Source organism: Coturnix japonica, chromosome 12 (assembly GCF_001577835.2).
Source record: "Coturnix japonica isolate 7356 chromosome 12, Coturnix japonica 2.1, whole genome shotgun sequence".
Taxonomy (NCBI): Eukaryota; Metazoa; Chordata; class Aves; order Galliformes; family Phasianidae; genus Coturnix; species Coturnix japonica.
This window is the reverse complement of record NC_029527.1, coordinates 10,432,343-10,450,505: the sequence shown is the minus strand read 5'-3', so window position 1 is coordinate 10,450,505 and position 18,163 is coordinate 10,432,343. Positions and strand designations below refer to the sequence as shown.

The 18,163-nt window shown below is 41.7% G+C and overlaps 1 protein-coding gene across 1 annotated transcript in view; it reads right to left on the bottom strand.

Annotated features, from left to right (window-relative positions):
* The window catches only part of PTPRG (protein tyrosine phosphatase receptor type G), a 370,232-nt gene that overhangs the window by 130,242 nt on the left and 221,827 nt on the right, over positions 1–18,163 (bottom strand). The window contains exon 5 of the mRNA XM_015875220.2: positions 1,914–2,009. Coding sequence (XP_015730706.1) covers positions 1,914–2,009 — 96 coding nt within the window. The remainder of the gene's footprint in view (positions 1–1,913; positions 2,010–18,163) is intronic.

The following is an 18,163-nucleotide window of genomic DNA, read 5'->3' as shown; positions in this document are numbered from 1 at the left end:
TGTGGTCTTAAGGAGTCTGAGCTCTCTTACAATCAAAGATTTTATCTTGTTTTTAACAGAATTACAGATTGTTTTAAGGTATTTTCAGTGAGTTCAATGGCTCCCTTGAAATTGTGCAAAGTGGGATGGCTGGCAGTGCAGCACCTGGCTTTGAAGGGGGGCAATACAAAACAGTCCCACTTGTTGTTAAGATCCTCACGAAACTGTTCTTTTTTTTTGGCTGAAATGTCACATGTAGACTAAGAAATACAGTGACATGGGGCAGTATTTCATGCAGCCTATGTGGAGCATATTTGGGCACTGAATTACAATCAAATTCAGGCGATTAAGTTCCTGACATGTATGGCACACCGAGACATAGCACATGGCTCCTTCCAACACCATACACACACACTGTGCAGCTCTCCATCATGACATAAATCACATAATTGTGACTTTGGTTGTTCTGTTTCTGAACTGTTGTCATGTCAGGCCAAATTCAATTTGCCCAACCCTTCCCCCAGCACATCACCATTAACAAGTCTGGGGAAACATCCTGCTATGTCACTGTAAATTATCGCAGCTTCACCAACTTCACTCTAACACGAAGAGCCACAGAAGCGCTCAGAAATCAGCAGTGATGAATTTAATGTGTTGCCTACTTCCACTAGCCTGATGTCAGCAGAGCTGCAGCAACACATGCAACACAAGGATTCACCCTTTTATCCTTATCAAAGCTTTTGATCAAAGGCAGTGACATAAAAAAAACGACAACCTTATTTAATTTAAGCAGTACAGTCACACCTGTCACTCTAACATCATAGAGAAGGGAGGTATTTACATATGGGTACTTGCATGTTCTTTTTAATCCGACTTCACAGACATAACAGTAGGATGATTTTCTCCCACAGTAAGAACTAGTGTGAAACCTCACAAAGGACTGATGTTTTCCCCTGCTCTTCCCTCCCTCATCTTCTCTCCTTTGAAAAAGCATCACCTTGAATTACTTCAAAATGTTTTATTAGCTACTTATTAGTTTGGGAAGCTTGTCATAGAATCATCGAGGCTGGAAAGACCACCAAGATCACCAAGTCCATCTGTCAACCCACACATTGAGTGACTGCTCTAAACCACGTCACACAGTGCCACATCCACTCTTTTCTCGAGCACCTCTGCCACCTCCCTAGCGGCCTCTTCCAATTCCTCACCATTCTTCCTGAGAAGCAATTTCTTCTAAGCTTTGTGGTATGGAATTGCTCCAACTCACTCCATTCAACTCGCCCTCATGTCAGTCTAAGGACAAACTCTATTCCTGATCAATCCTGACCCAACCCCATGCTGCTGAATAGCATCACCAGGTGACTCAACCTGCCCTCCACCGCGATCAGCAGGCTGCACCCTGCACCAACAGATGAGCTCACTGAGCAGTCACGCTCTTGAGGATGCATTTCAAAAAAGGGAATGCATAAATCCACTCATTTAGAAACCAGGTCTGCTCAAGAACTTGTTACTATGACAATTTAGAAGAAGCTGCTGCAGATAAGATTGATGAAACATATTGATTAATTTTCTCCCAAGCTATGTTTGAATTTTAAGTTTTCTCTACCCGGAGTCAGTCCACGGCAGTTTGTTAGTATTCTGGAGACCTGAGCAATGTGCTTCAGCAGTGAAGGAAGTTCCATGATAAATGTGTTCTCCAATCCGCATCTGTAAAGCGGCTATAAAATCAGAACAATTGATGCAAAATTCTTCATTACATTTCTAAATATGCTTATTTACATTTTAAATCACACACAGACAATATGAAATATTTTTCACTTAGACAGGTAGGAAGAAGAAAACAGATGCATCCATTAAACCTGAAACAATACGATAAATTAAACAGTACTTGGTGAAAGCTCTGGTTTAAGGATACAGCCCTAGTTTAAACTTACTTGAAAAAACACGGCCATGGCTCCCACTTCCCTGTTTTCTAGAACTGCTGTTCCAAAACTGTCGAAGTCATCGGGATTGTAGAAGTAAATCTGCATCTGTAAAAATTAGAAACAACAACAAAATTACGTCAGTGTTGATTCATCCAGCTTTCAAGTGAGGTAGTGCATACAGGCCGTACATAAAGCCAGTGTCATGAAACGGAGACAGAGGAATTCTGCTGAACAATATTGTTTAACTAGCATCTTGATTAATAGCACGGCCGCCCTACTGGGACAGTAACCAGGGAACAGAGTCAACGCAATGCATTTTAATAACAAACCAAAGGATAAACAGTATGGCCAGTCAGTTTAGATGGCAAACTCTGTGCTTTTTTTGCCAGGATCTCTTCATTTCTTTTTTCAATGCAGGCTCATCTCCTGTTCCGCTAAATGCGCTAGACATTTTTATCTCAAAAACCATAGAGAATTTTTGAAAACGATTTCAGTGTTTAGAGATATTCCTTTACTCCTAAAGCAATTTGTAAGATAAAAGTGTGCCTCTGTAGCAATGCATTTTCATGAGCCTCTGATATTCAGGACTATCAGTTTAGGTCAGAATTCTTCCTGACTTCATTTTATGGCTTCTACTCCCAAAGCTTTAGTGCACAACAACAAGTATAAGTGAGACAAAAATGGATATTCTGATGTCATTTTGGACAAATAATAAATTGCCCTATTCGGGGCAATTTTCACAGCGTTACTGGGCGATGAGGAACGGTCCTACAGTGCAGCCAAAAGCAGATATAGGTCTGCTTGGACTGCCCATGTCTCCTGGCACTTTGCTTGGCATCACTCCCTCCTGCGAGTCTGTCTGCAGGCAAACCCACTGATGGCACCAGATGGGGCTTCTCTAAGATGGTGATGCATAAGAAATCCTGCCTTCTTCACAAACACAGGTGCTTTTCCCACATTCTGAGATCTTGTGTATGGGCAGATGAGATGACATCCTTTCATCTCTCTCAAATGCAGGCCCACTCATTTTTACTGATTCACAGGCTTCCGGCCCTATACGCTGCCTGTAATGTATAATACTGGCAAAGCACCTATATATCTAATAAAACATCATCATACAGAAGAAAGGCCAAGATGAAGATGGGTCTCTTCAGAGGTGGAGGTACTTTTTCAGCAAGAGGAAAAAATAAGACCACACTCCAAACTGCTCACAAAAAAATCATCTGGCACTCACCCTCGCTTCATAAAATTGGAAAGCAATTTTCTCCCCCTACTTTGGCCTCCCTATTCCCAGCGCACTCACAGCACAAACTGGGATGCTGGCAATATCTCACAAAGTCGGTGCTGCCTCCAGGTCCAAACTCATGCTTTGAACACATGCAGACCGAGGTGCCACTGATCTCTGATGCAGAAATTACAGTTTGTTTCAGGTGGGATTGCTCAGACTTCAATTAAGTCAGTGCAGACAAAAGCTCACGAAACACTTGCAAATTACACTTTACTCCCCTTTAAAATAAAGCCTAAAATTAGGCATACCTGACATAAAACACCTCAGTATATAGCCCTCATAGGAGCTTATGAAGAAATGTATCACTGAGTGAGTTCAGCATATGCCAAAGTCATTTTGGATCAATTTTGCTCACGGCATTTTAAGGAAATTAATTTTTACAATACACTTTTGGATAGCAGTGCAAAGGGCTTTGGTAAAAAAGCGCTTAATTCAGATCGCTCATCTCAGCAGTGCAATTTCAGAGACTAATCAAGAACCATACCCTGCCTTGATTACCAAACACATTGAAATGTTTTCCCACTGCTCCCTGGTGCTTTTCCAGGGAACGTGGATCCTCTCCCTGCATCCATCAAGTCAAGGGGAACTGTCTTGTATGAAAAATTATCGTCATCTGTCATACAGCAGCTTCCTTACTCGTTCGTACAGCTCGAAGGAACATTCTAGGAGTGGAACCTCCCAGGAATTGCTATTATAGAATTTACCCATGCACACACTGCAAAAACAATGTTAAGAAGATGATAAAGTTAGCTCCTCAAAGCTGCAGGACTCAAGAAGCCACACCTGGACACCTCAGCATTAGTATTACGACAATCTTTCAATTACGTAATCCCACATGGTTCTCTTCCATAACACAGCCCTGTCTGTTTTCCCACAGTTTACAATAAAATGCGAAAGTATTTAAGATTTCTGTTCTTTTCTCCATAATACATGTAATCTTGTATGCATTTATAGGTAGACACTTTGTTTAGTATTTTCCATGGATGGCATAATGTTCTTTAAGTACAAATCAGGAATAAGACAGTTAGCCATAAAATTAATTTCACTGCATACTTAAGCGGCCTAAACATGCCAGAAAATTTTCATTATAACTCCTTATTATATAATTAGTATATAGAATGTATGGTGCACTTTGCATGTAAATGACTTCTGCCATCTCTGCCTGGTGCACTCCAAGCAGTAGTACAGAATACAACAAAGGACCATTCAAGCTAATGAAAATTTGGATTTTGTTATGATATGTTATTTGTGAAATGCATAATGGATAGTCATCCAAGCTTGCACACCCAACCTGAATCCTGTCGCTGCCTGACTTCAGCACTGTAAGCCACTGCTTCACACATTTCTATGTATGAATTCGCAGCTTCTAATTTCCTAAATTTTAAATATCTAACTTTTTCAACAGCTCTGAATCCCCTAGCCATGGAAAGCCTGCAGTATCCTTCTGGTTTCTTTAGCATGACACTAACTGCAATCAGAATGCTCTGCTCCTTGCTTCTCTGCTGTCAGTGCTCCAAATCGCCTTCCAGTGGCACAGGTCCCAGGGGGCACAAGAGCCCTGTTCTCTATGGCACAATATATTAGATTCATCAGCCTTTCATATCTAGCCCAGCTACAGCCATCAAGGCCAGGAAAGGCTTACACGGGCTTTCTTAATCGCAGCGATGCAGCAAGCATGTACCTCGTGAAGATCTATTACAAAAATAAGGAAGAGCCCAAGCAACCAGTGTTTGCGATAAGGCTAAGCTGAAAGAGACCTGCACGAGGTGCATGAAGGTGCTTGTCTTGCAGGATGACTCTCTCCCCTGAAATTCTACCAATGACAACCGCAGTCACAGAGCATCACCAAGGCAAGGGGAGGGCAAAGCTTGCTTCTAATGGAAAAACTTTATGCTTTGACACTCTTCACACTCTGAAAGAAGGGAATTGTTTTCACTCAGACTTGAGAGAGATTTGCTGTACAGCTGAGATTAAGCCTGAAAAATTTCACTGAAGGGGAAAATCTTCAGAATGTCACAAGTGCCTTAAAACAGAGGATTAGCCAAAAAAAACCCTCACTCTGCCGTAACCCAGGAGATAATTGCAGTCACCCTACAAAACCATGTCTTGTTTTCAAGTCTTTTCTATCCAGAAATATGCCCAGCTGTTACTGTTTCCAAGCACTGCAGGCATTTTTCCAGGCAACAACTCTTCCGCAAAGAAATACAGCACACGCATCCAGCACCTGAATTGTTTCCCAGCCTGGAGCGCATTGCCTCCATGCTCCCATTACCCACCTGCAGCCCTGCACTATGCCATAGGGCAGCAGTTCTCTCTTGCTCGGGTCAGCCTACTCCTGCACAAACACCTTTCTTCAAACATGTTCTTCCAAAGTGCATGGAAATGTGGGATTCCCCAATAAAATTTGGGCTTCAATTTGAGGTTTTGGGATTTTGACTCAGAACTGGTTTGCTACCACTCTGGTCTTACAGAGACTGGCTGTCCAAAATGCACATGAGCGTTATGAAAACCAATGCCCATCAGAGATCAGTTCTGATTTTAAGTGCAATTGCCTCCCTATGAACTATCACTAGCTTGCAAAAACGGAGCACATGTCACATGAATGACCCCTGTCCAGCACCCATCCATAAACAAACTGTTCTGGGCTCAGCTCGGATGCTCCTTCCCTGCTTGTCAGGATGGGCATGCAGACAGAAATCACCATGCCTCCTATTGCCCCATTACAAAGACAGAAAGTTTCTATCCTGATACAGACTATCATGGCTAAACTCATTCAGTGCTTATGAGAGAAAAGCCACAAAGAGCATTTGATAGATCCCAGAAGAAGTGCACGAGTTCAAAGCAGTTCTAGAAGACTGGAAAGCAAGTAAGTAAATTTTCCATAGACAGATGCCAAGTATTTTAAAAATAAATAATTGAGACTTTTAAATTGGGCTGCTATCACCCTGTGCAACCTCCCACGGCAGATTTCTCTTTAGATTAAAAAATGAACAAAGGCTCATTGTGCTGTCACAGATGTGGAGTACAGAATATTCAATAGGATCAGGAATTCTGGTGGAAGGAAAAAGATCATCAGAATTAGCTTTCTGCTCATTTCCTTCCAGCAATCCAAGGGCTACCATGCAATTTAAAGACAAAAAAAAAAAAGGTTTTATATGCCAGCCAATTTCTTGATGAATCAGACGGCAAGACACAGAGACGACAGCGATGTGGTTTCTTATGTTTAGAGACAGTGCTTTCACACAGGCAAAGTGCACAGGCATAAGCAGGTACACTGCAAATCCCTGCACAGAGCTGAAACAAACAATGTGAAGTCTTTCCTCTAAACAAAGGGGTTCAACAATGAATATACTAACTCTCAGTACCTCCACTCCTTATATCATAAGAATAAATCATTCTTGGCCACTTACACAGCTGGATTTAAAACCTCTCAAAAAAACCAAAAAGCAAAAAACCCCAAAAAACAACCAACCAACCCCCCAAAACCCCACCAAAATCTGTGCTAATATTTTGAATTACATATGAGTTTTCTTAACTAAAAGCCCATACATAACTTATGGCTGCTTGTGACTTGCGCACAGTGAGCTAGACGATGCGATCCATTTGATTGGAAGAAAAACTTTCTACAGACATAACGTAATCTTCACTGCAGCACCGAGCATTCCGAGGTACTGTCCTGCAGTCAGTGTGTCTGCTGGAGCATGAGATGGGAGCAACCAAGTCTGATGTTTGGCTTCTCATTATATTCACTTAAATAATAATAATAAGGCAACAAAACAAAACAAAACAAAACAAAACCAACTTATCATTTATAACATATTCTGAATCTGCTTAGAACAGACAGAAGGGAGAAGGAAAAGCGAATCGTGATGTTTTCCATTTCTCCTACCAGAGCTTGGTGTAATAAAATAGAGTATGCTGCATTCTTTCTAAAAGATAAAGCTGAACAGGAGCAGATAATGGCATGTTTTTCCTGCCTAGTCTATTATTCATCAGTGAGTTTTTAACTAAAGTTAGGCAGGTACAGAGATGTATTTTGAATGTCATAACTTAGTATTTTACAGAGTCTAAAAGGGTGCTGGGTAAATTGCAAAACAAAGAGTCAGACGAGGTCTCTGCCCTAAAATAATTATGACTTGATAATGAAGACAATGCTGGGCTGAGAAAAAGAAAGGAGTTGAAACAACAGGAAGAGCAAAGATCATATGAGTGAAATAACAATTGAACTCAATTTACATGTTCACATGCCTTAGAAGCACAATAAATTTCCATTTAGTCTTTTTCTTTTAACATTAAGCATTAATTATTACTTCATTATTGTCTACAAACAACACAGTGGGTGCATCTATGCTATGAATAAAGGTGAGGCTGAGGAATTTCCTAGCCCTTGTCACCTGTCACCCCATGTCCTGCCCCCAGCACTGGGCAGGTCCCATAACAGCCCCATAGGAAGAGCAGAGCAGCACTAGCAGGACTGCCATGTGCTTAAATGCACGCCTGGATGGGGGCCATATGACTCAGTATCCGGCATGCTAAGCCCTGAATGTTAAGAGAGAATTACCTTGGCAAGCCAGAAACTTCCCTGATGTCTCCTTCCAGAAATAAATACCCCTCAGGCCGGCTTCTGTCCCAGACAAGAAAATCCACTCTCGTGTGTATACAAAGTCATTACACAATGAAGGCATATTTGATGCTAACAAGATGTATGTTGCATTCATTTGTATTTCCATAATATGAAAATAACGGTTTCAGTGTTTATGCTTTCCATAAGATGAAACTTTTTTTTGCAATTGCTTTGTACTCTGAGTAACAGCCATATGATTCACCATGAAATGAAGTCTGGAAAATCGTTTTGGATAAATGGAACTATAAATTCAATAGAATTTCCATGACAACATAGATTGCAACACTCTGCCACAAGTAAAATGTTATAAATCATTCAAAACCAACAAGAAATCAGCAGTAAGTCATCTCTTTCACAACACACAGGACCCCTGAATTACAGAACTGTGGTTATTACCTCACCACACACCGCCTCTCATTGCTGCTCCTCTGCCTTGAAACAAGCGTTTCATATCTGACCTCCTTCCAAACACAAGAAATCACAACACTAACACCTTAATGCTGATATAAACAAGAACCGAAGCATAATGAGTGTAATTGAACCTTTCTTCCTTTCCTCATTGCTAAAAATGTTTAAAAAATCTTCATCCTGTGCCAATTATCTCCGTTCATACAAATACATCCCAGTTCCTTGCTAGACTCAGAAAATTTAGGGGATTCCTTTTCTGGATGAGGGTACAACAGAATGCCCAGTTTGTAAAAGGATGCCAATTACACATCCTAAGGACAGAAGGAAACCAATACAATTATGTACACACAATAAAAGGGATAAAAGATTATACCACACAGTGCTGCTTATTCTTACACCTCCTAGTGGGGTCCCGACGCATGGTATTTTGTTCCAAGTTCAAAGGCCTGGAACCGAGTGAATCCCAGATGACCTTCACTGTGATTTACCATCATTACGGCTGTGAGAAAACCTTCAAAACGGAAAGCTGCTTCCCTCCTGAAAAGTTTTAGCAGCCCTTAAAATCAAATGAGAGAAACAGCTCAATATTCTTATCTTTGGGTAGAAGTATGACCATCTCTGACTCACTGGGTCTCTCCATACCTTGGGAAGGAGCAGTAACCAGCAAGTCCTTGGATTGTTCAGGCTCATATTCCCACACTACCAGAGCCTCTGCTATCTTGGATAAATCACTGCCCATTTCTAGGACTGTCTAGAGAAAGAAAACACCAGGGCTGTTGTTCATTTGCTTGATATTGCAATAAGGGAGGGTCAAGCACCTCATGGAGATGGAGCGTTGCCTCTTGAAACCAACACCAACAGCTCATTCAAGCTGGGTATTAGAAAAAACTTCCCCGAAAGAGTGGTGAGGCATTGGCACAGGCTGCCCAGGGGGATGGTAGAATAACAGTTTCTGGAGGTGTTAAAGAACGGTGGAGATGTGGCACTGAGGGACGTGGGCAGTGTGCATGGTGGGATGGGTTGAGGCTGGATGTGGGGATCTTTGTGGTCTTTTCCAACTGCAATGATTCTGTGATGCTGACATTGCTGGCGCTCAGACCAGACATTTACTGCAGAGACCTGCAGCCTTGTGCCCTCCCAGGCTCATGGACACAAGCTGGGGTCTTGCACTGGTCTTCAAATTCACTGCTGCATTCTGACTCTGCTGGAAACTTTTGGATTTATTTCTTATTTCTGAATCTCACCCACAGTAGCTTTTGTCCAGACCCAAAATGAACACAGCATATTTCAAGTGTGTATGTGTGCGGGAATGTGCAATGCGGAGACTCTGCTTTCAGGGAGAAACAACTTCACTTTCTAAAGCTGTCCAAGTGGAAAAATTAGAAGCAGTACTTAACTGCTGGCGGGAGCAAAAAACTGAAACAGGCAATTTAGGAAGTGGCTACACACCAAATGCCACAGCAACTGAAAACAAACAGGATGGGCTGACTGAACAGAACAGCTCTGAACTCAGCCCAGCAGTGACTGGTACGGAGCTCTTCATCAATTTCCCATGGTCTTCATATAAAGAGAACTACTGAAGAAAGATTTTTCAGGCTCCAAAATACCCAAACTGTCCATACTTCAGCTTTTCTTTAAGGAATCCATTTACTTTCTTAAACATAAATAAACGTTGCCTGAATGGACAGAACTGCTGGGATTTTCTTGCAAAACACTCTGGTGCTCTTTGGGGGAAAGAAAGGAGCTGCACTTTAAAAATAAACCCCACAAAAGCACACTCTTCCTAACATGTGTGATTAATACAATTTCATATACCATTCACTTTCAAAGATGCAGTAGCACAAGTATTCATTCCTCTGAGAGCTTACATCTTTGTGCAGATTATTCTTCTTGTACTGTGGAATTCAGAACATCCTGTGTGGTTTATTTGGTCTTGGTTTTTGGATTTGTTTTCTTACTTATTTTTTAATTTAAAGGGGGGGAGGAAAGCTCTTCCACGAGGTTTGATGATCTTCAGAATGCCTCAGAACAAATTCTGAGATATTTATAGTTTTGTTGCATCTATGGATTCAAAGCCATGCAGCAGATGGGGCACATTTTCAGAAGCATTTTGCTGGGCGAAAGGCCATTCCTATCTCGAAGGGGATGTGAAGTCCCCTGGGCTGTGCACTCGCAGAGTTATTTTTGTTTATGAGCTGCAAACTGTATGGGCAACCACTGCAGATCTAGCCCATGACAAGTGCTTACTTGCAGGACTTCATAACAGAAGGTAAAAATAAAATGGGTTTTCCTGTATTCTGGAGAATATTCATCTATTTAAGGCAGCATCATAATCCGCAAGATGGCTTTTCCTCTGACAAAGCAAGCAGGGTGCTCAGCATCAAAAGTCTCAGAGCAGACGTGCAGATTCCTGTAGCAAGGTGGAGCAGCCCTGCTGCAGGGGCACCCCAAGCCAACACACTCACAATTTTAACATCACAGGGATTGTTTCCAATGTAATTGCTTAAGTGGGGTGTTTTACTTCAGGTCTCTCAAACAGGCATAATATGCAAGGAGTGAGTACACTACAGCCTTCCCAAAAGTCACGTCTCGAACTGAAATTCCACCCACCCCTGGGCTGCCTACCCAACTGTGTCTGGAAAACTCTGCATGTATTATTTCTGTATGCAGAGTCCCAAGTTTTCAGTTTGCCGTGTGGCTTTTCTGACCCTTTTGTTCCACCTGAGTGAAAAGTGAAGTCTGCACCCATCTGAACTGCAGTGTCAAGAAACTAGGAAAACTTTCTGACTTAGTGACCCTGAGCACAGGCACACACGCTGTGCTATTGGCCTCAGCTCATTAAGGACATGATTCCACACGGAGGGCAGCAAACCAAAAACAAGAGGACTTCAACAAAGCAAGAAGCAAAATATCCAAGCAAGCAGCAAAATAGACAGAAAGGCTAAAGCTCTAGAAATTGCATAACCTTTTTAACTTAAAGCCTTGTCCACTGCCACATCTGCAAACCCATTTGCGAACACATTCTTTGCTAAATGTCAAAGTTATTCTTCCATGGCCATGAAGCAGAAACACAAATCTAACCCTCATCCTCTCCCACGTTTGCACACCAGTACCTGCCTGCAGCTGCCAGCTCGAGACTCCCCTGGCGCCTCTGAACCTGCTGCTCCCCTGGCATCACCTTATGTAATATAAATAAAACAACCTCTGTGTTTTAACTCTTCACATTTTTTAAGGCCCACTGATCTCGAAAGAAAAGCACTTCAAACTTCTTCAGACTCCTGATGAACACCGCAGTGCTACCCAATTCGTATTTGAGTCCAAATGTTACAGGCTTTGCTCCGGTACAGTTTTCACTGTATTCTTTGTGGGAGATGTGCACAGCTGTGTCCCTGCTCTGTTGTTGCTGTCTCCACCCCCCAGGTTTGTGCCTGCAACCATGCACAGAGTCTGGAAATGCAAAATGGTGCACCTTTCCCCTAACACAAAACACAAGAGTGTTCCCCCCACTGGTGAGGCTGAGGTGTGCAGGAAGGGCATTGCCTGTGCCAGAAACACACACCTGTACAGGTGTATCCAGCACATTAATTTCTGGCATTGTTCTGCTGCAGCATGAAATGCCTCAATGTTACTTCTGAAATATAAGAGTTGCACGTGTGAAGTCTATATCATAAATCTGATAATTAACCTGCATAACTAATTTCCCTTCTGGCTGCTGGCATAGGTTGGAATAAATATTCAATACCCACTGCGAGAAGACTCCTATATTTCATGTTTACTTTAGGCAAGTATAAAAAGCGAGGGACAAAGGGCCTCAAAGAGTCAAATTCCTTGCAGTTTCAACAGAGTGCCCTGAATAATACATAAAGCAGCTATGCTCTTATCCCTAAAACCACAGGTGTGAACCAGATGTCATGCTTATCTTCTCTTGAGATTACAGCAAACAATTGCACGCCTTCAGAATATAAAGTAAGCTTTGGATGAAGAAAGCCTGAAATATATTAAAAGCGTGGCACTGAAGTTAAAAATTCAAACATTAACCTGTAAATCACTAATTCACTTAGAAGTCTGTTTATAACATTGGGTTCTGTGGCAGTTTTGCTTCTTTTATTTAACCTTTTTGTAACAAAGTGCATTATGAATGACAAATCTGAGATAACTTGCACAAATCTCACTCTTGGTCAACAAGGTACGGCCAAGTGTTGTTCAAATATAACGCAACGGCTCAAAAACCAGAATTAAATTTAAAGCTTTGATTTAAATTTAAACTTTCCTACTACTGAAATAAAAGTTAAGAAGGTGAGCAGTACACAGGACTCAAATATTGAAAGGAGATTAAACCCAGAAGGGTATTTCCGAGAAGTCCCACTGCAATTTTTGTTGTTTTTTCCTCTTGCACCCTAACTAGCTCTCTTTAATCCAGCACGCCTGGTTTCCTTCCACAGCATCCCCTCCCTGTCACACACACTCCAAACGCTGTCAGCATGTAATGCTACTGCTTCCCTCAGAGAAGTCTTCCAGGTCAATTTATGACAGAAATATTGTGGGTTCATAATTAAAGCCTAGATAAGAAAATCCTGTGTTTACTCAATAATCCCCATATTCACCTAACAAAATTATGCATTTTGCTTTCACAGTCATAGAGAAAAGGTGGTGAATATGATCTGAATCCAACAGCTGTAATGTCACAGACTTGATCTTGAGGGAGTTGAACGACCCTGTTCTCAACACAGTATCCACCAGTGACCCACTGCTTCATTTTGCCCTCCAGCAGCAGGGCCCATGAGTCAAGGGGGAAGTTAACTTGACTCATGAGTATAGTTTGGCTCACTCAAGTTAACAAAATAGAGCTGAGCAGAGCCACAGGCCAAGGCATCATCATGACCCTTGTCTTTATGTAACACTGAACAGACAAACACAGGGTTGAGACTCAGACTCCACAGTGACACTAATAATTCAAATACCTTTACAACCTTTCATGAAAGATACAGGTTACAACTAACAACAGTGTGGAAAACAAAGAATCACAAGCATAAACAATTTAGTCTTTGACTTTCATCAAATGCCCTATCCCCATCTCTGTTAATGAACGAGTTTTTAGAACAAGGACAATCTTTAGAAGACATTAAATGTAGCGACCAATATTCTTCAGAAAAAAACCAACAGGCAAAATTATCAAGTCCTGGACTGCAGTCCTCATTTCTGCAGATAAAATGGAACAGCAGAAAAGAAAGAAATGCACAGTCAGATAACACAGCTTCTGCGACTGCTACCTGCAACTTCATTACAGTGGGAAACAGGCAGAGAAGAGGCTGTTATCAGCCACTACAACACCTGGCAAAGCTCCTGCTACGTGGCACTGGGCACAGCATTTGCCTGCCTCGCTGGTCACGGGATCACAGCAGTGCTGTGCAAGGGAGTGTGTCGGGGCTCACATGCCAGGCTGGCTTTAAACAGAAGGAAGGAAGAGATAAGAAAAGAAATAAGTGGAGGAAGAAAAAAACGGACAAAGAAGAGACAGAATCCATATTTCTCACTTAAAGGGCTGCTGAAGATTTAGGTGATGTCTAAGTGGGGTATGGTAACCTCTTATGCTGCTGCTCTGAGCAGATCAAACCACATTCAGGATTATGACCACCTTCCCAGGTTGGACAGTCAGTCACAGGTACCAAAAGTAAAGGTTTTTTCCTGTTGCTCCTATTATTTTCATAATAATTTCTAATATTCCTATTGGTCATTTGCTACTGCTAAGCACTGAGCTTGTGTTCAGAGAACTATCTCTAAGGGATCCAGGAACACTTCCCGGAGTGCCATTAACTAACATTCATTACTCAACACTATGTGCACAATAACATTATATGCACACACAGTGTTCTTCTTAACCTAGCTAAACTAGAAAATGACTTGCATGATACTGCTCTGTGTGCATGTCTGCATATAACATGTCGGTCCCCTATAATAACTATAGAGCACATTGAGCAGTTTCATCAAAACTTGATTCTCACTTGAGTTCTCAAAGATTTTACATCTGTCTGTCCATCCATCCATCCATCCATCCATCCATCCATCCATCCATGCTCTTTTGCAATTAAGTAGCCAAGTAGAAGACAGAGACCCTATTAATTTCACTGCTGTGAATCAAATATTGAAGACTCTCCCTGCCCTTCTCCACAAAGCACTTTATCATTATGGCTAGCAGGGGCAGCAGACATCCCAGCAGCTGCCGTGCTCCCTCCAAATTCACTTTCCTTGATGTGAAGGACATACCAGGCCATACAACGTACCTACTTTATTTTGCTCACTGGGATTGATATCAGAAGGCACACATTCCCATGAGTCACTGAGAAAATACCCACATTTGGATCTACGCGCACACAGTATTAATGGAAACCCACCATTCTGTTAAATATTGTAATATGGAAACTTTAATCATAAACCCTCTTACTATTTAAATACTTCAGGCGCTGTAGACATTTATACAACTAGCAGCAGATGAATTTTCAAATAGATACTTCTGAGTAATTATCCTCTTGAGACAGCACCAATTGCTAAATAATGCCTCAGTTTAATAGCACATAGCTCTTAAGAAATGAACAATTCTGGGGACTATTAAATCTCTCAGAAACCTAACAAAGATGGTGATAAATACCTTACACTCAATTTTAGCCCTTGTGTGGCTGAGGAACAGGCCATTTTTTCCACACCTGTTAGCTGGACTTCAAAGACAGCTCCTTGAAAAATAAAGGGGTAGCCCCTCCTACTTGTTCTAATACGCAAATTTATTCTTCCAAACATTAGCAAAGGTTCCTTATGAGCAAAAGGACACAGACTCACAGGGAAAGGTGTGAGAAAAACAGAATAACTGAGTGGGACAAATAACACTGAGCAGGACACTCATGGAAATGCCCTACTTGCCATTGATTTACTGGGGAGGAAGAATTGGTCTGCTCCTCCAGAATGTCTGTCTGAATGAATATCTGATGGGGAGAAGAGTATGAAATCCCAACTCACACCACTGAATCAAGGCATGGCTGGGGAAAGAGTCTTCAGACGAACCTGTTTTATGTAACACATGAAGCTCTAGAATATATCAGAAAAATGCAGATCTCTTATTCATATTAAATGTTGGCTTTTATTCATGTTCCCTAGAGATATTTTTCCTAAAACCATGCCTGCTTGCATATTACTTATTGCAAATAAAACAACCCGGGGAAATACATTTGCATTCTCTGCTCCTCAGAAGTCTGTGAATGCAGCAATTCAGCATGTTGCTCCATCCAGGAGAAGGTTGCCTTTCCACAGTCAAGAGAGAAAGCATAGAAGCAAAGGGTACGAAAATACTTGTCTCCTCATCCTGACATCATTTTACCTCTCACGGGCATTCAGAAGTCTTTAGAGATGACAAGCTCTCCAAAGCAAACCACGTCAGATCATGTTTACTCTCATGCCAGGTTCATTCAGTGTCCCATCTTCATTTCAACAGCGACCACCAATAATACATAGAAGATGACACCTCCTTATGCAGCAAAGTTAAAATTACTCCAGTAGAGCCAATTTATAGCAGCTGACTATCTGACCCCTAATAGCACGTAATTTCATCATCATTTGACAGCACGTCATGAAATGCTCCTCTACTTCATTTTCCTCTGAATGACGAATGAAAATAAGATGAATGATTTGATAACTTGGTGATCAAAAATTTCCATTCTACTTTTTTCCTCGTTAGAAAAAGTTACGTTAGAAAAGAGAAAGATTAATGCAGAAGTCCCAGATTTTAAGCAGTGACTGAGGGCTTTATATATATATAAAAAAACGTAAGGACGGTGAAGAATTTTTAAGCACGCAATCAAACACAACATTTTAACATATATATATGTCACTTTGGGTTCAGTCTGCAATAAATTTCCATTAGTACCTCAGTGGCAACTGAAGTCTGACTGAATACTAAATGAAGCTGTATGGCTGTTCTGCCGAGCCCTGTTATGTGGAAGAAGGTCTGAAATTCTTCATAAAAGCTTCCATCATGAATACTTCTTTGGTGGACTCTGCAGGAGTGGAGCTGGAGGGAATGGAGCATGCACCCAAGAGCACGCTCTGACCACGCAATGTAATCATGTGTCCTGGCATTCAATTTGGCGTTGACCTTGACTTGTGAAGGATTTCCTTCCAAATTATACCTAGCTGCAGCTTCTGTGGCTCAATATGCTATCAAGAGAAACAAGCAGCAGCTCTCTGCATCCTCCTACCCTCAAGTGAACTCAGATTCAAATAGTGAGTAAAATAGACTCTGGAGCCTTACACGCACGAGACCTCTATCACCACTGTGTCTCTGTAGTGCTGCTGAGACCAGCTGGAACGAAGCTCTGGTGAACTCAAACACAAACTGTACAGATAATCTCCTTCCAACCCCGTCTTCCGATTACAGCGACTTCATTATTCTGATGTCTGGACCCACCATATGAGGTTTAAAACTTGGGATTTCCATAGTTACAGGTTCCTCAGAAAGCCAAACTTCCATCTGTAGATGTTCAAAAGCTGGTAACACCAACAGCCTCCACACAGACATAAAATCACACTAGCTTTACTACGTGATACCAAGTTTCATCTGCTAGATAAATGCAAGTATTCATGGACACACACAGAGTCCTTCCCCTATTCAATCATCTCTTCAGAATGCAAAGCATTTGGACATGTTTACCTGACATGTGCCAGATGAAAGCAGTAAGTACAGACACAGAGTACAATCAATAGGCTTAGGGACACTTCCCTAATTGTACCACTTAGGTACTCCTTTTCTTGCAACCACACGGATAAAACAGCACACTACTTGGCATAACCCAAACATCAGAAGTCAGATGCTGAGAACAGATGGTGTGAGTGAAGGCTCACTGCAGGAGGCTCAGTTTGAACCTACCCATTTGAGTGACACGGTTCGTGGGCAAGGTGGGGACGGGCTGATGGTTGCACTACCTGATCTTAGTGGTCTCTGCCAACCTTAATGATTTTATGATTTGGAAACCATGCAGACCACAAACCTGGGATAGACTTTGCTTGGGATCTGTATGGTCCCCAGCACTACAGAGACTGCTTCAAAAGACATTAGAACCTCAGAAGCCACCAAATCACTGGGCTTCTGCATAGTATATGTGGCTTAGACAAAAGAACGAGGAAAAAGAGGCAAGCATTACTTCTTGTGTTGGATTTTCATTGGTTTAAGCAGACATAAAAATGCATCCAGAGGTAGATAGTTTAAAGAAGATCTAATGCATAATTCTAAGAAACTACTGGAGCTGCCTTAACTTAGGTGACATTTCCTTCTCCTTCCTTACGCATCACGTCCCCATTACAGCCACAGACAGATCTGAGTTTGTAATCACTATCATCTTGCTCTTTTCCGTGTTAACAGCAGCAAGGCATAAATAAGGATGAACTTTCCTCCACTGTAATAATGTCAGGCATTTTGACTAAATCTGTGATATTAAGGATCTCACCCACTGTTAGATCCTCCCTATCACACGTGAATTTTGTCGTACCTCACCAAGAAATAGCAGTTATGTGCACAGGATTTTAAAAGCTTCAGAGCTTCCACATAAACAAACACGCACACATACGCCCACAAGCTGAGGGAAACAAGAGATGGTTTTTCAGCAGGATGCTGTGAAAAACTATGTTTATTTCTCCTTAAAAGTATGAAATTACAATCACTGATTGTTAAACCACTATAGTCTGCTTAGGAAACTATAAGAAATTTAAGCTGTTTGCAAACAAGTCTTGGATGCCTTCTGAAGGCCTTTGTGAATGCCTGACCCAGAGAAGATGGAGGTCATGCAGGAATCCTATCATCTGCCACACGGATAAGTTGATATCTTAACTCCCTTGCTGCCATGCTGTTGATCTTGACTTCACAAAGGGCCACCAGAAAAGTTAGCTACACAATTTGAA